Source organism: Felis catus, chromosome B4 (assembly GCF_018350175.1).
Source record: "Felis catus isolate Fca126 chromosome B4, F.catus_Fca126_mat1.0, whole genome shotgun sequence".
NCBI classification, from domain to species: Eukaryota; Metazoa; Chordata; class Mammalia; order Carnivora; family Felidae; genus Felis; species Felis catus.
In genome coordinates this window covers 117,160,142-117,178,049 of record NC_058374.1, presented here as the reverse complement: position 1 = coordinate 117,178,049, position 17,908 = coordinate 117,160,142, and the positions used below count along the sequence as shown (strand labels likewise).

The 17,908-nt window shown below is 38.8% G+C and overlaps 1 protein-coding gene across 2 annotated transcripts in view; it reads left to right on the top strand.

Moving 5' to 3' along the window:
* Positions 1–17,908, top strand: part of LTA4H (leukotriene A4 hydrolase) — a 34,437-nt gene that overhangs the window by 5,071 nt on the left and 11,458 nt on the right. For both annotated transcript variants that reach the window (XM_011284161.4, XM_019835367.3), the window contains exons 2-14: positions 1,587–1,717; positions 3,220–3,340; positions 6,035–6,103; positions 7,721–7,825; positions 9,098–9,150; positions 11,028–11,100; positions 11,370–11,510; positions 12,296–12,319; positions 13,002–13,072; positions 13,758–13,869; positions 14,419–14,563; positions 15,716–15,819; positions 16,174–16,244. In XM_011284161.4, the coding sequence (XP_011282463.1) occupies positions 1,587–1,717; positions 3,220–3,340; positions 6,035–6,103; positions 7,721–7,825; positions 9,098–9,150; positions 11,028–11,100; positions 11,370–11,510; positions 12,296–12,319; positions 13,002–13,072; positions 13,758–13,869; positions 14,419–14,563; positions 15,716–15,819; positions 16,174–16,244 (1,220 nt within the window). The remainder of the gene's footprint in view (positions 1–1,586; positions 1,718–3,219; positions 3,341–6,034; positions 6,104–7,720; positions 7,826–9,097; positions 9,151–11,027; positions 11,101–11,369; positions 11,511–12,295; positions 12,320–13,001; positions 13,073–13,757; positions 13,870–14,418; positions 14,564–15,715; positions 15,820–16,173; positions 16,245–17,908) is intronic.

The window sequence follows — 17,908 nt, the reverse complement described above, 5'->3', positions numbered from 1 at the left end:
TTTCCCATGGAAATGTCAAGCAGGCAACTAAGAAACCCGGCAGCAGTCCTGGGGAAGAGGTAACAACTGTAGAAACAGACTGTAGTCATCAGCACAGAGGTATTGGTTGATGACACGGGAGGGGTGAGAATGAGAGAGTGACGAATATGGTAAGAAAATCTAGGGATCAAAGCTAGAACATTGGGACATATCCATTTTTAGGAGCTAGAAAGGAAGTGGAGGAAATGGCATTAGACAAGGAGGAAAACCATTCATGTTTAAACTCAAGCCAAGGAAAGGACATCGAACAGATGAGGTGGCCCATAAGGGCTATGAGTGGATGGGGGTCCAGATTACAGAGCAGAAAAGACCCCTCGATCAGGAGGAGTGCCCTGCCCTCTCAGTAGCAGAGGATGGAGAAGCCAGACTGAAGAGGGAGAAAGGAAAAAAGGAGGAGAGATTGATGAGAAGAGGAAATAGCAGCCATAGGTTGCCCATAGAGTTTAAGAATGGAAGGAGACAGGGGTGCCTGGGTGGCTCGGTAGGTTGTGTCCGACTCACGATTTCAGCTCAGGTCATGATCTCAGGGTCTGTGAGTTTGAGCCCCATGTCAGGCTGTGTGCTGACAACGTGGAGCCTGCTTAGGATTCTGTCTCTCTCTCTCCGTCTTCCCCTGCTCATGCTCTCACCTGTGGGTGTGCATGCTCTTTGCCGATCTCTCTTTCTCTCAAAATAAATAAACTTTAAAAAAAGAAAGGAAGGAGACAAATGAATAGGTATCAGGGCAGATTGATCAAGTGAAGTTTAAAAAGTAACATTGAGAGACTTGTTCAGGTTGTTTGGAAACAGTCTTGTGGCATAGGAAGGTTGAAGATTCTAGAGCAAGAGAGAGATGATGAAAGGTATGGTCTCTAGGGCTCGGATGGAGGATTATGGGGATGGAAAGCACTCAGACACCTGTTGCCACTCCCTTCCTGCCCCACGCAGTTGTCCTTGATGGGCCACGGCAAGTAGACACCCTCTCCCAGTCCTCGGTAGGTCATGTGGTAGGAGCTGCCCCCCCTGCCGCCCAGGTTGGGCTTTTTCAAGGTACATAATGGCAAGCATACAGCCTGCATATTTTCCCAGCAAGTAGCCAGGGTTTCTTTTAATTTTGGGATAGATGCAAGTACATAGGAGTTGGAATTTCAGGAAGAAATACATGGTGAGATACATCAAGGAGTGGTGATGAAAGAAACTTTTAAGTTCGAGGTGAATGTTTTTCATAACAGGAAAGTTAAGTTTTAGGAGATAGGAACAAAGGCATTTTAAATTAGATTTGACTTCCACTTAAAACCTCAAATTTGTGGGACTATCCCGGAATTACCTAATGATATATATGCGAACTTTAGAACCAAAAATTTTTCAGGAAGCTTAGCGCCCCAAGAGACGAGACCTACACTAACTTTTGACTTCTTTAATTCTTGTAATTTCACTCTGTATTTAACTCTCTATGAGCAACTAGTTCTACTCTGTAATCATTATAGTTAACCCATAACTAATATTAGTTTTCTCTGGTGCATATAAAACAATTTTCTTATCACTTAAAAACCCTAATTTCATTCTAGATTTTGGATACAAAGGACCTCACAATAGAAAAAGTGGTCATCAATGGACAAGATGTTAAATATGCTCTTGGAGAAAGACAAAGTTACAGAGGATCACCAATGGAAATCTCTCTTCCTATTGCTCTGAGCAAGTATGAATGTTATTATCTTTCTCTTTTACATAGCTAAATAATAGAGAAAAAGTATTTTTAATGTAAACAATTTTCCTTTCCTGTTTCTAGTTTGACTATAGGTAGTAACTGGTGCTCTTACTGATCTCCTCAGATTGAAGTTTATGGTAAAAGTTACATGTTCTTAAGATACTAAAGAAATTCATTGTACAAAATCCTGAAGAATAGGAGTTTTGCTAACTGTTACTTCTTTAGTGATCATTTTACTAATACCTAGAGTGATGATGGGAGCCTGCCATCTTAAGGAGGCATTTCAGGATCACCTGGGAAACTTTTACAAGCTGCACATTTTTCACCTTTTCCCCAGAGGCCAGCCACTTTTATTAATGGAATAATGACAATGACAAACATAGAACCGTTTCTGTATACCAGTCTTGAGATAATGCTTTAAATACATTTATCTAACTTACCGAATTTACATAGTTTATCTAATCCTTACAATAACCGTTGTGGTGTGATTTCTATTTTACAAATGAGGAAAGGGAACCTCAGAGAAATAAAATAACTTATTCAAGAAAGTGGCAGCCACAATTGTCATATCAGGGGTGTATCCCACTCCTTGATAAATTGGGAAGGGGAGAAAGGGTGGAAAACCATTGGCCTAAAACAAGAGTGATCTACCCTCACCTTCCAGTGGCCAGTATTTTCATGCCTCCTCTTCCTGTTTAAGAAAAAGAAACAACCACATGTAACTTGTCAGGTAGATATCATTGACCTCTTTCTGCAGATAAAGAACTATGGCAGAGGGTGGTCGAATAACTTGCCCAAGTTCCCTGAACCAGTAGGTTGCAGATTCAGGATTCAAACACAGGCATGGCTGCCGGTCTCCACAACTCTTACTATTTCCTCATGATGAGTGCTGCTCAAACTGTCTGAGGTAAAGGGCCAGTTCTTGGTATTTCCAATCTGTCACAGGCTGATTCTTTTATAAAATGCAATAAAGATGAATTGCTAGGAAGAAGAGATTAAAAGCAAGCACACATTTTTGATTACTAGATTCAGCAGATGTAAAAATGACTCCAAGTTTCTAAATGCTTCTTCTCAGTGTCGACCTGTCCGGTAAGTTTGCAGGCCAGTACAACTCTGTGTCGTGCTGTGGCATCCACTGCTGGAGTAGTCACGGTTCCAAAATTATTTCTTCCACTTTCCCATTATCATAAAAGATTACATGATACCACAAGCGCAAGTGTGTGACAATCAGTAGTGTACTCCACGAATATTAGTTCCTGTTCCTGTTACATCTTCGTAAGCAGTTAGCATGGTGGACTGAAAAGGAGCCGGAAGCTGGCATTCAGGTAAGAACGTGAGAGGCAAACTTGACCTACTTAGGAGGCAGCATTCTAGAGCTTACGCTCCATCAGTCACGAGACCTTGTAAAATATTATAGTATATACTCTGTGTATTATGAACCCAAACTTTAGATTGAATTATATGCTACTAATATATTTGTTTGTTGCATACAGAAATCAAGAAGTCGTTATAGAAATTTCTTTTGAGACATCTCCAAAGTCTTCTGCTCTTCAGTGGCTCACTCCTGAACAAACTTCTGGGAAGGAACACCCATATCTCTTTAGTCAGTGCCAGGTAAAAGAGATCTGGAACGATTCATTATACATAGAATTCCCAGCACATTCAGTTCAATGAAGCAAAGTGGACAGTGGCCTCAGGTCTCACCTAAGATAGCATTTTAATGTATGTTATAACAACAGTATGTATTTTCATTGATATCTCTCATTATTAACACATTCATATATTACTTTTAAAAAGAAACTCCCTTCAGTTTGAAATCATGCCCCTTTGAAGTAGACTATCTAGGTCATATTTATATTTTTGTCCCCAGCACCTGGCATAGAACTTGGCATTCTTAAGTGGGCACTCAAGAAATGGTTATGAAATAGAAAGGAAAAAATTAATAAGGCAAAAGTAATATGTACTGGTTATGAAAAATGTTAATTATAAATGGAAAGTGAAAGCTGAGATTTTTCAGTCTTCTGCAGACATCATTGCCCAGAAGTAACCACCACTGAGTTAGGTTTGCATCTATTCCAGATTTTTCTTACACATTTACAACTGTATATGTTTTGTAAATATATTAAAATACTGTTAAAATGACACGACTTAAACTATTTCTCTTTAAAAACTAAGAATGTGGATGGAACTGGAAGGTATTATGCTGAGTGAAATAAGTCAGTCAGACAAGGACAGGTATCATATGTTTTCACTCATATGTGGATCTTGAGAAACTTAACAGAAGACCATGGGGGGGGAGGGAAGGGGAAAAAATAGTTACAAACAGAGAGGGAGGTTAGGCAAACCATAAGAGACCCTTAAATACAGAGAACTAACTGAGGGTTGATGGGGGGGGTGGTGCTGGGGAGAGGGAAAAATGGGTGATGGACGTTGAGGAGGGCATTTGTTGGGATTCCCCAAAAACCAAGAGAATCTACCCCGAAAACCAAAAGCACACCTTACACACTGTATGTTAGCCAATTTGACAAATTATATTAAAATAAAAATAAATAAAATAAAAACTAAGAAAGAATCCTATAGAGACAATCTGTCACAAGGATAATACATATCAAACTATCTTCTAAAAAGAAAAAAATCTAATTCTGTTAGTAATCAAATAATTTACAATTAAAGGAACTCACTTTGTTAAACACTTACTGTATTTTCCAGTACTGTGTTACGTACTTTGCATACTTAATCCTCTCAGTATTCCTCTGGGATAGATACTATGTTAGGCTCAAATTTGAATACAAGTCTATTAAAAAAGAAGCAATAGTGGAACACAAAATAGACATGTTTACTTTCTATTGGCAATTGGAATACCTTTTTAATCCAGGAAACCCTTAGTTCAGTAATCTGAAAGAGATACAGTCTTCTAGGCACGAGTGTACAAGTTGTGTGCTCTCTTAGAAACATCTAATTTTCAGTCAGTACTTCTTTTAGAATGTCCATAATCTAAAGTTGGCAACATGTGCAAGATTTGAGACTCACAAGAATGCGAATTTTCAATATGGTATTCCACTTCTTATTGGCAACAGTGTTTGAAATACAGGAAAGAGATTGCAGTTAAATTAAGAAATGACTGCGGTTAATGGGGAAGCTGGACGTGATTTTGTTCGACAAGTTTGCTACGGTTGCCCTCCGCACGTGTGCCTGGGTGTGGGCTTTTCCAGTGAGACACTTGTCAAAACCACTTTGGTGCTGCTGAGCCACCAACTAGAGATCGTTAAGGAACTCCAAAGACATGGTCTTAGAGGCCTGTTTTCGGAGAATCAGGTGGTTCTTCTAGTCTTACTTAATCCAGGTAGAAGTCATTTAGGATCCCATATCCTTGGAGAATCTATTAGATAGGAAGTGAAAAGGGCTAGAGTTTGGGGGTTGTAAGGAGCGTGCAGTGGCAGCAAGTATGTCTAGGATCTGTAACAAGTTCAGACAGAGATGTTAGTGTCCGTGCTCCTTTAAGCTCAGGGGACTGTCTCAAGGAGGGAGGGGCTGCTTTGCTCACCAGCAGTCAGTCCAGAGTTGTTTGTCGGCCAGGGTACAAGATCATGGGTACTCTGGCCATTCTTCTTGATGGAACCGGCACTCGTGACAGATGGATGGGGAAGCAGAAAAACACTGCGTCTCATGCGAATGAATCTGTCTAGATGGTATTGAGGAAGACTGTTCTTTCTCCTTTTCATCTTCGTTTTTACTTTCCAAGTTTGCTGCAAAATTGAAATGTCAAGACTCTAGCGACATTCCCCAAGCTGTTTTCCTCAGAACACAGACGTCCCATGAGATGTTAATAACTGACCAGAGAAAAATAGTTCCCCGTCAAAAACAATTGTAAGAATTCAAACAGGTTCCTTTATTGTAGGTCTTTTCAGAGTCTTCAGGAGGCTATGTTCCAAATGACTCATTAAGACAGGGATGTAGAATGCATGGTTTGCCATTTTATTTCACCAACCAGCCTTTTTTTCTCAGGGTCCCTAACAGCTTCTCACTGGGCACTACTGTTACTCTAAGTAGAGAGTAGGAAACAATGTTTAAGGTTGCTTCCTGCTTCAACTGAAATGTGATGATTGACCATACATTAAAATGGAAAATCAAACTTTTTTGTCCACAAGTCTGTTTTTGCTACTTCAATAGATCTGAGCAAGTGTGAGACATACTTTTAAAAAGAATGTGTCTAAGGACACTGCTGCAATTTTAACGATTTCTTAATGACTTGATTTATAAGAAATGAGAATAGCTTTCTCTTTCTTCCCCTCCCCCCCCCCCCCCCAGGCCATCCACTGCAGAGCAATTCTTCCTTGCCAGGACACTCCTTCTGTGAAATCAACCTATAGTGCTGAGGTAAGTATCACAAATTATTAACTAAATTAAATGACTCATGTAAGTAAATGTGGTAGAAATGATAAGCAGAGAAAATAGTTGGATTTTTATAGTTAGTAATACTTTACTTAAATTCTATATGAAATATGTGCCAAACAAGCTGGGGTCCTCATTTTGCATCTCTCAAGATTTTATTTTTAAATAATCTCTACATCCAACATGGGGCTTAAATTTACAGCCCCGAGATCCAGTGTCTCATGCTCTACCGACTGAGCCAACCAGGTGCCCCTGCATCTCTCTTTTAAATAAGTTCTTTTTCTTTAATTTTTTTAATGTGTATTTATTTTTGAGAGCGAGAGAGGGAAGGGCAGAGAGACAGGGGAACACCGAGTCTGAAGCAGGCTCCAGGCTCTGAGCTGTCAGCACAGAGCCCAACATGGGGCTCAGACCCATGAACCGTGAGATCATCACCTGAGATGAAGTCAGACGCTTAACCAACAGAGCCACTTAGGTGCCCCTGCATCTCTCTTTTAAAGGCAGTTTTGAACATAAGTGTAATAAAAGGAAATGGGTACTATTTTGATTGTAAAAGAAATTCAGAATAAAGGACCTCAAAGCAAGAACTTGGGGACAATGTCTTTTAACTTTTAAAAATTAACATTTGCAGGATTAAAGGTTCTAGAAATGTGCTCTGTAGCCACGTAAACTTCTATCTAGGTATCCTAACAGGCATATATTGCAGATTTACTGAATACATTTCCGTCTTGTTCTTGTCATAGGTACTGCTAATCGTTTTTCAGAAAGGACTATGATAATAAATACATACTAAATAAATAATAAGCACTAAATAATATTAAATACATACATACATTCATACATACGTACTAGCTCCCAGGCCAGACCTATTTGGACCAAGCAAATAGAATTGAGGACCAACCTGTCTTTACAGGGCCTTCTTGATTCTGAGATCATCCCACAACCAGACCACACCTACTGTGTATAGGGCTATAGAACACTATATACTTGGAGGCAAAGAATCTCAGCTTCTAGACTGTCCTCTACCACTTAATAACTGCATGACCCGAGGCAAGTCTTATGACCTCATGACCTCAGTTGTCTCATCTGTATAACACATCACTGCCTAAATAGAGGAAGCAGAACCAAATTATTTCCCAAATGCTTTTCAGTGCTAGAATTATGGTTGTTGTAGCACTGGTTCTGGAGCTCCTGCTTCTGTATCTGCCCCAGAGATAGCTTTAAATACTGGGCCACGCAAGAAGAATATGAAAGTCTAGAACTTGGAATGGATGTTTCCTCGATCATTAATACTGAGGGGATAGTCCTTGATTCCAGCAGTCCAGGCAGTTAGTAAGTAGCACAGCTAGAATTTTAAACTAGTTTCTACCTAATGCTTGTAATATGGATGGATGAATGGATAGATAGATACTTCACATTTGTTTTGGAAGAAGCCAGTTTTATGTATTGCTAGCTTTATTTATAAACCTGATATGTACAAACTTACCTGGCCAACAGTCTATTGCATAGTTAAGAAGGGGAGAATACATTATTTTACATACAGAGTTTAAGATACATAGCATCTTTTATTCATAACTGGAAATGACTTCTCTTCTTGATTAGGTGTCTGTTCCTAAAGAATTGGTGGCACTTATGAGTGCCATTCGTGATGGAGAAGCACCTGACCCAGAAGACCCGAGCAGGAAAATCTATAGATTCAGCCAAAAAGTAAGTTCTTAGGGTCTAAATTTTTGGTTTAATTGGTGGTGAACTACGAATAGCTTTTACCCATCCAGAGAGAAAATTACATTTGAAATATTTCAGAATTTAGGAAGCAGCTTCTTTTTTCTTCATTTCTTTTTCTTTTGTGCCTATAAAATGTTGTGTTCTACTTACAGAGTTGTACTAAAGAAAGGGGTTGCTGGATAAGCAAAGTGGGGAGCATGGCCTGATCCCATTTTCTCTTATCCCAGTTAGTAGCAGATTTTCTGTTATTTTAAGTTACACTTTTGCCCGCCTTGGTACCACAGTACAGGCATGTGGTTATTTAGTGTTTATAAATGGAAGGGCTATATTAGATCAAAAAAAAAAAAAAAAAAAAAAAAGAAAAAAACCAACAACACTGTGTTACAATCCTTAAAGTTAAAATTCCTGTGTAATTTAAGCTGGTAATTTGACTTGCATCTTTGACCTTTGATGAATTGTGTGTGTGTGTTTATACATAGTGCTTTTAGTTTTTTTTTTAATGTTTATTTATTTTTGAGAGAGACAGAGACAGAGCACAAGCAGGGGAGGGGCAGAGAGAGAGGGAGACACAGAATCCAAAGCAGGCTCCAGGCTCTGAGCTGTCAGCACAGAACCCAACGCGGGACTTGAACCCATGAGCCATGAGATCATGACCTGAGCCAAAGTCTCACACTTAACCAACTGAGCCACCCAGGCGGCCCTGTGCATGTTTTTTTTTGTTTTTGTTTTTGTTTTTAATTGACCTCCTTCACAGTACATGTAATTGAGCCACAGCAGACAGTTTTGCTCCTACACCAGCATCTGGGATTCCAGGCTCCCAAACCTTTAGCATCCTCTTACTGCTGGATTCTTTTATATGTCTCTCAAATATACCAGGAGCGGTTTTAAAAAAGAAAGTAAAGTATTGTTTTAGATCAAGGAAAACACTGAAAAACTTAAGAAAAAAAGCACAGTTCCTTCTTACAAATTACTTTTTGAGAAATGCTTGAAATAGACCTTGTGCAATCATGATTTTCACATTTCAGAATCTGTCCTTCCTAGTAAACTGAAAGAGAAATAGATGTTTTGAAATGTTTTACATCACAATTTTGAACTATTTGACCCCCTAAAAATGAGAACTGTGAAATTTGAAAAGGAATTTATTTACTTTTAAATATGAATTGTCTTACTCTATAACATTTTTAAACACTAATTTGAGCATGTGTGTGGGTTGTTTTTTATTGTTTTTCGTTTCTTTTTTTTCACTCCCTTTAGGTTCCAATCCCCTGCTACCTGATCGCTTTAGTTGTTGGAGCTTTAGAAAGCAGGTGAGCTTTCGAACAAATCTTGAGGTTTATGAAAAGGTTAAACTTTAGGCACCTTGAATCTCTGGCAGGATTAACTAATAGCTCATTTGTGCATTTCTCAAGATACCAAGCTGACAGCTCTGGAAAAATCAAATCTAATTATAAAATGTAAATAGCAACTAATTTTAAATTAAAGTCTTTACCAGTTGCCCTTCAGATTTTCCAAGTATTATAGAATGAGCAAGCTCTTACCTTTTTTTTTTTTAATTTTTTAATGTTCATTTATTTTTGAGAGAGACAGAGACAGAGATAGAGCATGAGCAGGGGAAGGGCAGAGAGAGAGAAAGACACAGAATCCAAAGCAGGCTCCAGGCTCTGAGCTGTCAGCACAGAGCCCGACGCGGGGCTCGAACTCACAGACCACGAGATCATGACCTGAGCCGAAGTCGGACGCTCAACCAACTGAGCCACCCCGGCGCCCCCCACTTTTTTAAAAATGTGACTACTAGGCAATCTAAAATTAAATAGTCAGCTTATACTTGTGGCTCCCTTTAAATGTATTAGATAATGTGAGTTACATTTCTACTCAGTGTGGTCTAGAAACCAATAGCTTTGGCATCACCTGGGAGTTGGTTAGAAATGCAAATTCTTGGGCCCTATCCAGACCTACTAAATCAAAGTTTGCAGATGAACAAGCTTCCCAGATCATCTGTATGCACATTATGCAAGTTTGAGAAGCAACAACCTAGAATCCACTGCCTCTCTGGGACGGGACACCGAGGCAAAATCTTGTTGTTCGGGGTTTGGTGGTGCTACATAAAATTTTTAAGATGAAATGTAGATGAAAAAAATATTTTTGAGTTCTAGCCCTATATAAGTGATATATGGAGTTCCATTTGTTTCTTCCTTTTTAAAAAAAAATTTTTTTTTTAATGTTTATTTTTTGAGAGAGAGAGACAGAGACAGAGGTACAGCGTGAATGGGGGAGGGGCAGAGAGAGAGGGAGACACAGAATCTGAAACAAGCTCCAGTTCCGAGCTGTCAACACAGAGCCTGACGCCGGGCCTGAACTCATGGACCATGAAATCGTGACCTGAGCCGAAGTCAGAAGCTTAACTGACCGAGTCACCCAGGTGTCCTTCTTTCTTTTTTAATTGTGGTTTAAAAAACCCCACAAAATTTACTATCTTAATCATTTTTACATGTACAGCTCAGTAATCAGTAGTGTTCAGTATATCCACATTATTGTGAAACAGATTTTCAAAACTGTTTCATTTTGCAAAACTGAGACTCTATAGCCTTTAGAAAACAACTCCCATTTCTATTTCCCTCCACACCCTGGTAACCACCATTCTACTCTGTTTCTATGAATTTGACTACTTTAGATACCTCATGAGTGGAATCCTAGAGTATTCATTCTTTTGTAACTGGCTTGTTTTATTAGGCATAATGTCCTCAAGTTTCAGTCATGTTGCAGCATGTGACATGATTTCCTTGTTTTTCTACTTGTTTCTTCTTATATGAGTGTTCAACCTGTAAATGCATACCAAAGTTTACATCTGCCCCTGTTCTGGAATAACCTCTTACTGAGCCATGATTGGGTTTCTATAGCTGTGAGATTGTGGGAGGAAACTAGGTCCCCAAAGTTCTTACCAGAGCCAATCAAGGCACTTTATGTCTCAGTTTTCATTTGGCTTAGCCTGTGCCTCCTTCTAGAGCTGCATATACAACAGCAGGTTTGTATCTCAGAGAAGCCATTTAACCTCACCTCCTCCCCATAAGCACATGGTAAATCACACTAGTACTGCAAGGATTTGTGTATAGTACTTCAGCTCTTTCCTAGAACCAGGGAGGTAAGTTGTCTTGAATTTCACTTATTAAGCTTTTTAATTTTGCAGGAAGATTGGCCCAAGAACACTGGTTTGGTCAGAGAAAGAGCAGGTGGAAAAGTCTGCTTATGAATTTTCTGAGGTTGGTCATCTAGTTCCCCTTTTTAATAATCGTGGTAGACAGTAGATTTAAGGTTTTAAGGATGAAATGTTATGGTGTTAAGTGATGTAGTAAGAGAATCAAATACACCTTATTTTATGTGAATCTGTAGTTGCTGCATTTTTTGTGCCAATATCATTTAAAATGAGCATCATTAACTCATAACCTTCATAGAAAGCAATATACACGTTTAAGAAAGCCATCATTGTGATGACTAAGACATACAAATAATATATGCATTAATTTTCCAGACTGAATCTATGCTTAAAATTGCAGAAGATCTGGGAGGACCGTATGTTTGGGGGCAGTATGACCTGTTAGTCCTGCCACCATCCTTCCCTTACGGTGGCATGGAAAATCCTTGCCTCACTTTTGTAACTCCTACTCTGCTGGTAAGTATAAATATTTCTTCCTTTGAAACCGAGTTCTCCCCAAACATAAAGCTAGACACGAAGAGCCTTAGACTCCTAATAATATGTTTTTTAAAAACGTATTTTCTCTTATTTATGTAACTCCTCTTCCTTCCTGATTTTATTGCTTATTATGGTTATTTTCATCATCTTATTTTTCAAAAGAAAATAATATGGCCCTTAGGGAGAAAAGAATATTATGTCCAAGGTGTGCAGAGACGTTGGGGGAGGGAAGGCTGTATAACAATAATCTGTTGATGAATGATGCAGCCAGACAGAGAAACTAGACCATTTACACTTGGTGAAGAGGTACTGGTACAACAAAATAAACAAAAGCTTACTTGACTGTGCATAGGGAAGGATTGGACCTACAGTATATAGCTATAGCTCATATGCCTTTGTAAGCTGCTTTAAATCACTACAGACTTTTCTTAAAATACACTGTGGGCAATAAGGAGAGAATAAGGTACATGAGGGAAATTAGGGCAGATATCAAAAATGGAAGTAGGAGACATGTTTCCCGAAAGTTAATCAGAGATAAGTATACTGGCCTTCCTGGTCCTGGAAAAATTCCTGAGATGAGGGAGAGAAAGCATTACGCTATTTTTTTAGTCCTGCATTTTTTGTTTAATTTTCTCCGTACATACCCTTTGGAGTGCCATAGTAGAAATACAGTGGACTACTGATACCACAATACATCCTGATGCAGGCGGCCTTCTAAATATAGTCTGTAATTTGAATACTAAGATAACTTTCTTCTTTTTTAGGCAGGAGACAAGTCACTCTCCAATGTAAGTTAAAACTTGTTATCAGGGTCTTACCCTCAAGAACTATTAAGTCAACTGATTTTTCTAAAATACCCATTGTATTGTTACATTGAAGATATGGCTATAAAAGATAATTTGGGGATTGTTGTTACATTAACAGTTAGATTTAATAGATTTCATAACTTTATGGTCTGATCTTCATACGTTTATGAAATATGTCTTAATGGAGTGATATCTCCACTTAATATTTTCTAAATAGTTTTTTGTTTCTAATTTATTATTTTTTTAACGTTTATTCATTTTTGAGAGACAGAGATAGTGCGCAAGCAGGGGAGGGGCAGAGAGAGAGGGAGACACAGAATCCAAAGCAGGCTCTGGGCTCTGAGCTGTCAGTACAGAGCCTGACACGGGGCTTGAACCCATGAGCTGTGAGATCATGACCTGAGCCGAAGTTGGACGCTTAACCAACTGAGCCACCCAGGCATCCCTGTTTCTAATTTTTTAAACTGTACTTTTGTCCTTGGCCAAATTATGATTCATATGCTGAACTAACTCCCTGAATATCTCAGCTGATGCTAAAAAAAAAAAAAAAAAATTGAACATGGAATTAAAAGACCTAGAGTACCTACTTATAGAGTTTAGATTAAAGTGATCCATTTCACTCCTAACCCCTTCCACTATTTACTCTGAATCATTTCTATTTTAGGTTATTGCACATGAAATATCTCATAGTTGGACAGGAAATCTAGTGACCAACAAAACTTGGGACCACTTTTGGTAAGATTTTTTTATTATTTCTTTTTATTTTTTTAATTTTTTTTTATTTAGAGAGAGAAAGATGCGGTGGGGGTGGAGGGCAGAGAAAGAGGGGGAGAGAATCCCAAGCAGACTCCATACTGTCAGCGCAGAGCCTGACATGAGGCTCGAACTCACAAACTGTGAGGTCGTGACCTAAGCTGAAACCAAGAGTCAGATGCTTAACCAACTGAGTCACTCAGGCACCCCTATTATTATTATTTCTTTATTGGTCCTTGTTATTAATTTCTTTCCTTACTTCCTGGCCCTCTGAATTGTTTTGTGGAAGCATCTTGTTGTTCTTTGTTATCATCTCTTTGATAGACAGTTAAAAAAAAAATTCTGCAACACTTGTCACAATGTTAGGGAGAGTGGAGTATTCAGCTTATGCTTGTTATTTAGTTCCTGGTATGGTCACATTTTAATACACACGTCAAACAAGAACCCAGGCTTAATTTTCCCCTAGGCTATCTGCTGGGCTGGTCTTCCCATTGTTCTGAATGGAATGCAGAATAGCCACTTAGGCAGTCTGCTTTGACTGTAGTGTTTGTGCTTTACAATGCTTTACTCTGGAAAAGCCAAAAGGAAATTTTTGTTCATTAAAATGCTCTTTCCTTTCCACTGTGTCACTGTTTTTATTTTATTTACAACAAAAAAATTTTTTCAGGTTAAACGAAGGACATACTGTGTACTTGGAACGCCACATTTGTGGACGACTGTTTGGTGAAAAGTTCAGACATTTTCATGCTCTGGGAGGATGGGGAGAACTACAGAATTCAGTAAGTGAGTCATGATGTGAAAAGCATTCATCCAAGGTTGTACAGGCATTCAAGTATAGTTTGTAAACTAACTTTACTAGGTAGCAACAAGAAAGCCATTTTTACAGGTGTGGAAAATCAAGCAGATCTGGTATAATATTCTATTGATACATGCTAATCATCATGCTGTGTAAGGTCATGTTCATGACCAGTAGGACCTCATTGGGTCTTTACAATTAATGTAGTCAGTTACTTAGTTTGAATTTTATTTGGTATATTTATGTCATTTTTCAGTGCTCCCTCCTAAAGGTTGAATTTGCTGACCAGGAATTGAAACATCTTTCTAGTTTTTTATAAGAATAAAACCCACTATTGGGCAGGAAATGTTATGGAACATGACACAAGTAGCCATTCCATTAATAGACTACCAGAAATTTATGCTAACATACCCTACAACTTCTAGTCTCTCAGTTTAAGCTCTAGACTGTCCTACTAAAGTTATGCCTCTGGGCTTGCATGGTGGTAACCAGTCTTCATATTTGAACATTCATCGAATTCTGTGTCTTGCAGATAAAGACGTTTGGAGATACACATCCTTACACCAAACTTGTGGTTGATCTGACGAATGTGGACCCTGATGTAGCATATTCTTCAGTTCCCTATGAGAAGGGCTTCGCTTTACTCTTTTACCTTGAACAACTTCTTGGGGGCCCAGGCAAGTAGTTGGCACTTTCTGATTTTTTTTTTTTTGAGAGCAATTAAATTTTATTTAAAATTAAATAAAATTGTGTTGCTTGTCTTTAAAGAAAACACATCAGTATTTTAAAAATTATGAAAATAGTATGTACTTACTGAAAAAAAATTATGTGGTACAGAAGTTTGTGAGAGTCCCTCAGCCCCTTTCCACTCCCCAGCTAACCACTGTTAGCCATTTGGTGTGCATGGCTCCAGATTCTTTTCTAAGTATAAATGAACAAACAGACAAATATATTTTAATTATAGAAAATGGATCATATTATATATATATATGTATATATATATATATATGTATATATATATATAGGTAAAATTTGTTCTACCTTTTTTTTTTAAATTCAGCAGTGTTCCACAGACATCCTTCCATGTCAGAACATACAAATCTGTCTTAACGTTCTTTAATGCCACCATACTCGTTCATTATACAGATGTGCTGAGTTTATGTAACCTTCCCCTATCAATGGGTGTTGAGGTATTCTCCTTTGCTCATGGACTTTGAAGGCCCTTCTTCACCCATACGCATTCTGCCAGTCCCAAATTATTCTTCTCCTTTCGGGTCACACCGAGGCCATTGCTTTTAGAATTTGTGTTGTGGGTTCTTTCTATGTTTCTTTCTTTTTTTTTTAATATTTATTTATTTTTGAGAGAGAGAGAGAGAGAGAGAGCGTGTGCGCATAAGAGCATGAAGAGGGGAGGGGCAGAGAGAGAGGGAGACACAGAATCTGAAGCAGGCTCTAGGCTCCGAGCCCCATGTGGGGCTCAAACTCACAAACCGTGAGATCATGACCTGAGCTGAAGTCAGACACTTAACCGACTGAGCCACCCAGGCGCCCCCTATGTTTCTTCATTGTATCTTCCTCTTAATTGTAATTAGGATTTCTCTTCTCCCTTCCACTAAATTACATTTACTTTTCAAGGCCCAGCTTAAGTCCTACCTCCTTTTTTGAACATTCTTTCACCACTGGAGCCCTTACTGGTTTTGCTATTCTCTGAAAATTCTCTGTTCTCTATGGTTAATAGTACTACACTAAGGACCCCCCAAAATATTAGTTACCTTTCCATTAATCAACTTTTCTTTTTCTCTTTTCTTTTTATTTTTTTTAACTCTTAGAGGTTTTCCTAGGATTTCTAAAAGCTTATGTTGAGAAGTTTTCCTATAAGAGCATAACCACTGATGACTGGAAGGATTTCCTGTATTCCCACTTTAAAGATAAGGTTGGCTTTTAAAAACTTTCTTATTTTTCATGCCCAGTATATCTTCATCTAATGGCTATTTGTTAGGCTGATTTGAATTACTTAATAGTAGTACTGGTCTAGAACTTAAGATTCAACCTTTCATTGTATTTTTTCCTATTTAAAATGTGATCTCAACAACATGAACTAATGTGTATATATTTCAGAGAGATCTGCAATAGCATGTTTCAGAAATGCATTATAATTTTCTTATTTTAGTTATGTCAGTATAGACAAAATTACAGATTTGAGGACCTAAAAGTCTGTTTTAGATTCTTTTTGTTTCCAATGGAAAAGCCTGTTCTGTAGCAAACTGGGTGCCCTTCCTGTTCGCAGGTTGATATTCTCAATCAAGTTGATTGGAATGCCTGGCTGTACTCTCCTGGAATGCCTCCTGTAAAACCCAAGTCAGTACTTACCTGTTAACGCTTTCCTTCTCATTCTCCTAAGTCCTCAAGCTCCTCCAAGATACCGGGGAGGGTTTTATGACTTCCTTAAGCTGTAACTAGTTGGCGAGTAGACTTCATAGGTGTTTGAACCTTAACCCTGAGGTCAAAAGAATCATTTCCGTGATATAAATCAATGAATTGCAAGTAATTACTGAATGCCTCCTTTTAGCTGAAGGTTGGTGATACAGAGAAGAGTACGATATTTCCCTTTCTTTCAAAACCTTTGTAATGAGAAATAACTTGTATAAGTATTATGTTAATCGTTACAACAGTGTTATAAGTTGTCATCCCATTTCCAGAGAAGACACATTAGGCTTAGCTAGGTAAAATGTCTTCCCTACGTTTGCACAGTAGGTAGTAAGAGTTGAGATTCAAACCCTGGCAGTCTTTACTCCCCAGTATACTGTTGTTGTTCTTGTTGTTTGTTGTTTTCTAAGTTTGTTTATTTAGGGAGAGAGTGCACATGAGTGGGGGAGGGACAGAGAAAATCCTGACCCAGGGCTCGAGCCCACAAACCGTGAGACCATGACCTGAGCCAAAGTCAGACACTGAGCCATCCAGGTGCCACTCCAGGGTGCTGCCTTTTAAACTAAATACCCTCCTGAGATCAGAGACCTGAACTGAGGTTGTTCACTACTATTAGCCCTTCCCGCCACATGGCGTAGTCTTGACCCGGGTAATTACAGTCTCAGCTCAAGAACCACTTGCTCGAAGGAACATTCCTTGACCTCTATGACCAGGTCAAGTCCCCGTATAGGGTTTTCTGGTGCTGTGTATGGCCTCTTCATTGTTGTTACCACAGTATTCATTTTAAATTGGTTTGTGTGATTACCAAAGTCTTTCTCCTTCCCTACACAGAAACACCATGCAAACAAGGCTCATATCTGGTTTTGCTCACTACTGTTCTTAGGACCTTGCCATAAGTAAGGGTTGCTTCTCCTCCTGCCATAAGTAAGGGCTAATTCTTACAAGGTTCTTTTTGTGACACAGAGAAGGACGTTTCAGGGCACAAGAAAGAGATAAGCAGAGGTTTTGTACTGCCCTTTTGTTCCTTAGAAATCAGTGCTAAGAAATATTCTAGCTGAAGGTGATTTACTGCCTGAGCAGTTTACTGCCTCTGATCCCCTTTGGTTTGGGGGACAAACAAGAGGCTTTCCCTGCAGTCCACACCCTGACTACTTTATGGAGATTGACTGGCAGCTGCTTCAAAGGAGTTCCCTGCTTTAACCCATTTGTAATTTCCCCTAGGGCACAAACTCTCTTTAAGCAGGTTCAATGGTAACTTCTAATCAAAACTTATTTAATTTAGACCCTCAGGGGCAGGTTCCCTACTGTTCTCTCATGGAAACATTTCACAGCAAGCAAGCATGATTTATGGACAAATAGGGATGTTTTGCAAGAATTTTGCACACATTTTACAGTCTCTTCCATCGTTGCAAAACATGTGGTTTATCTTCTAAGTTGAGAACTCACAAATTTTAATGCAGTTTGCTTTGCTTTACAATCCACTTTCTTCTGAGAAGAAATAAAATCATCACATTGTTTCGGAGTCTCCCAAGGGTCTCCTGGGACACCGTTATTTCCCCGGTGTCTAGAACAGTGCCTGTCACGTAGGCACTCGC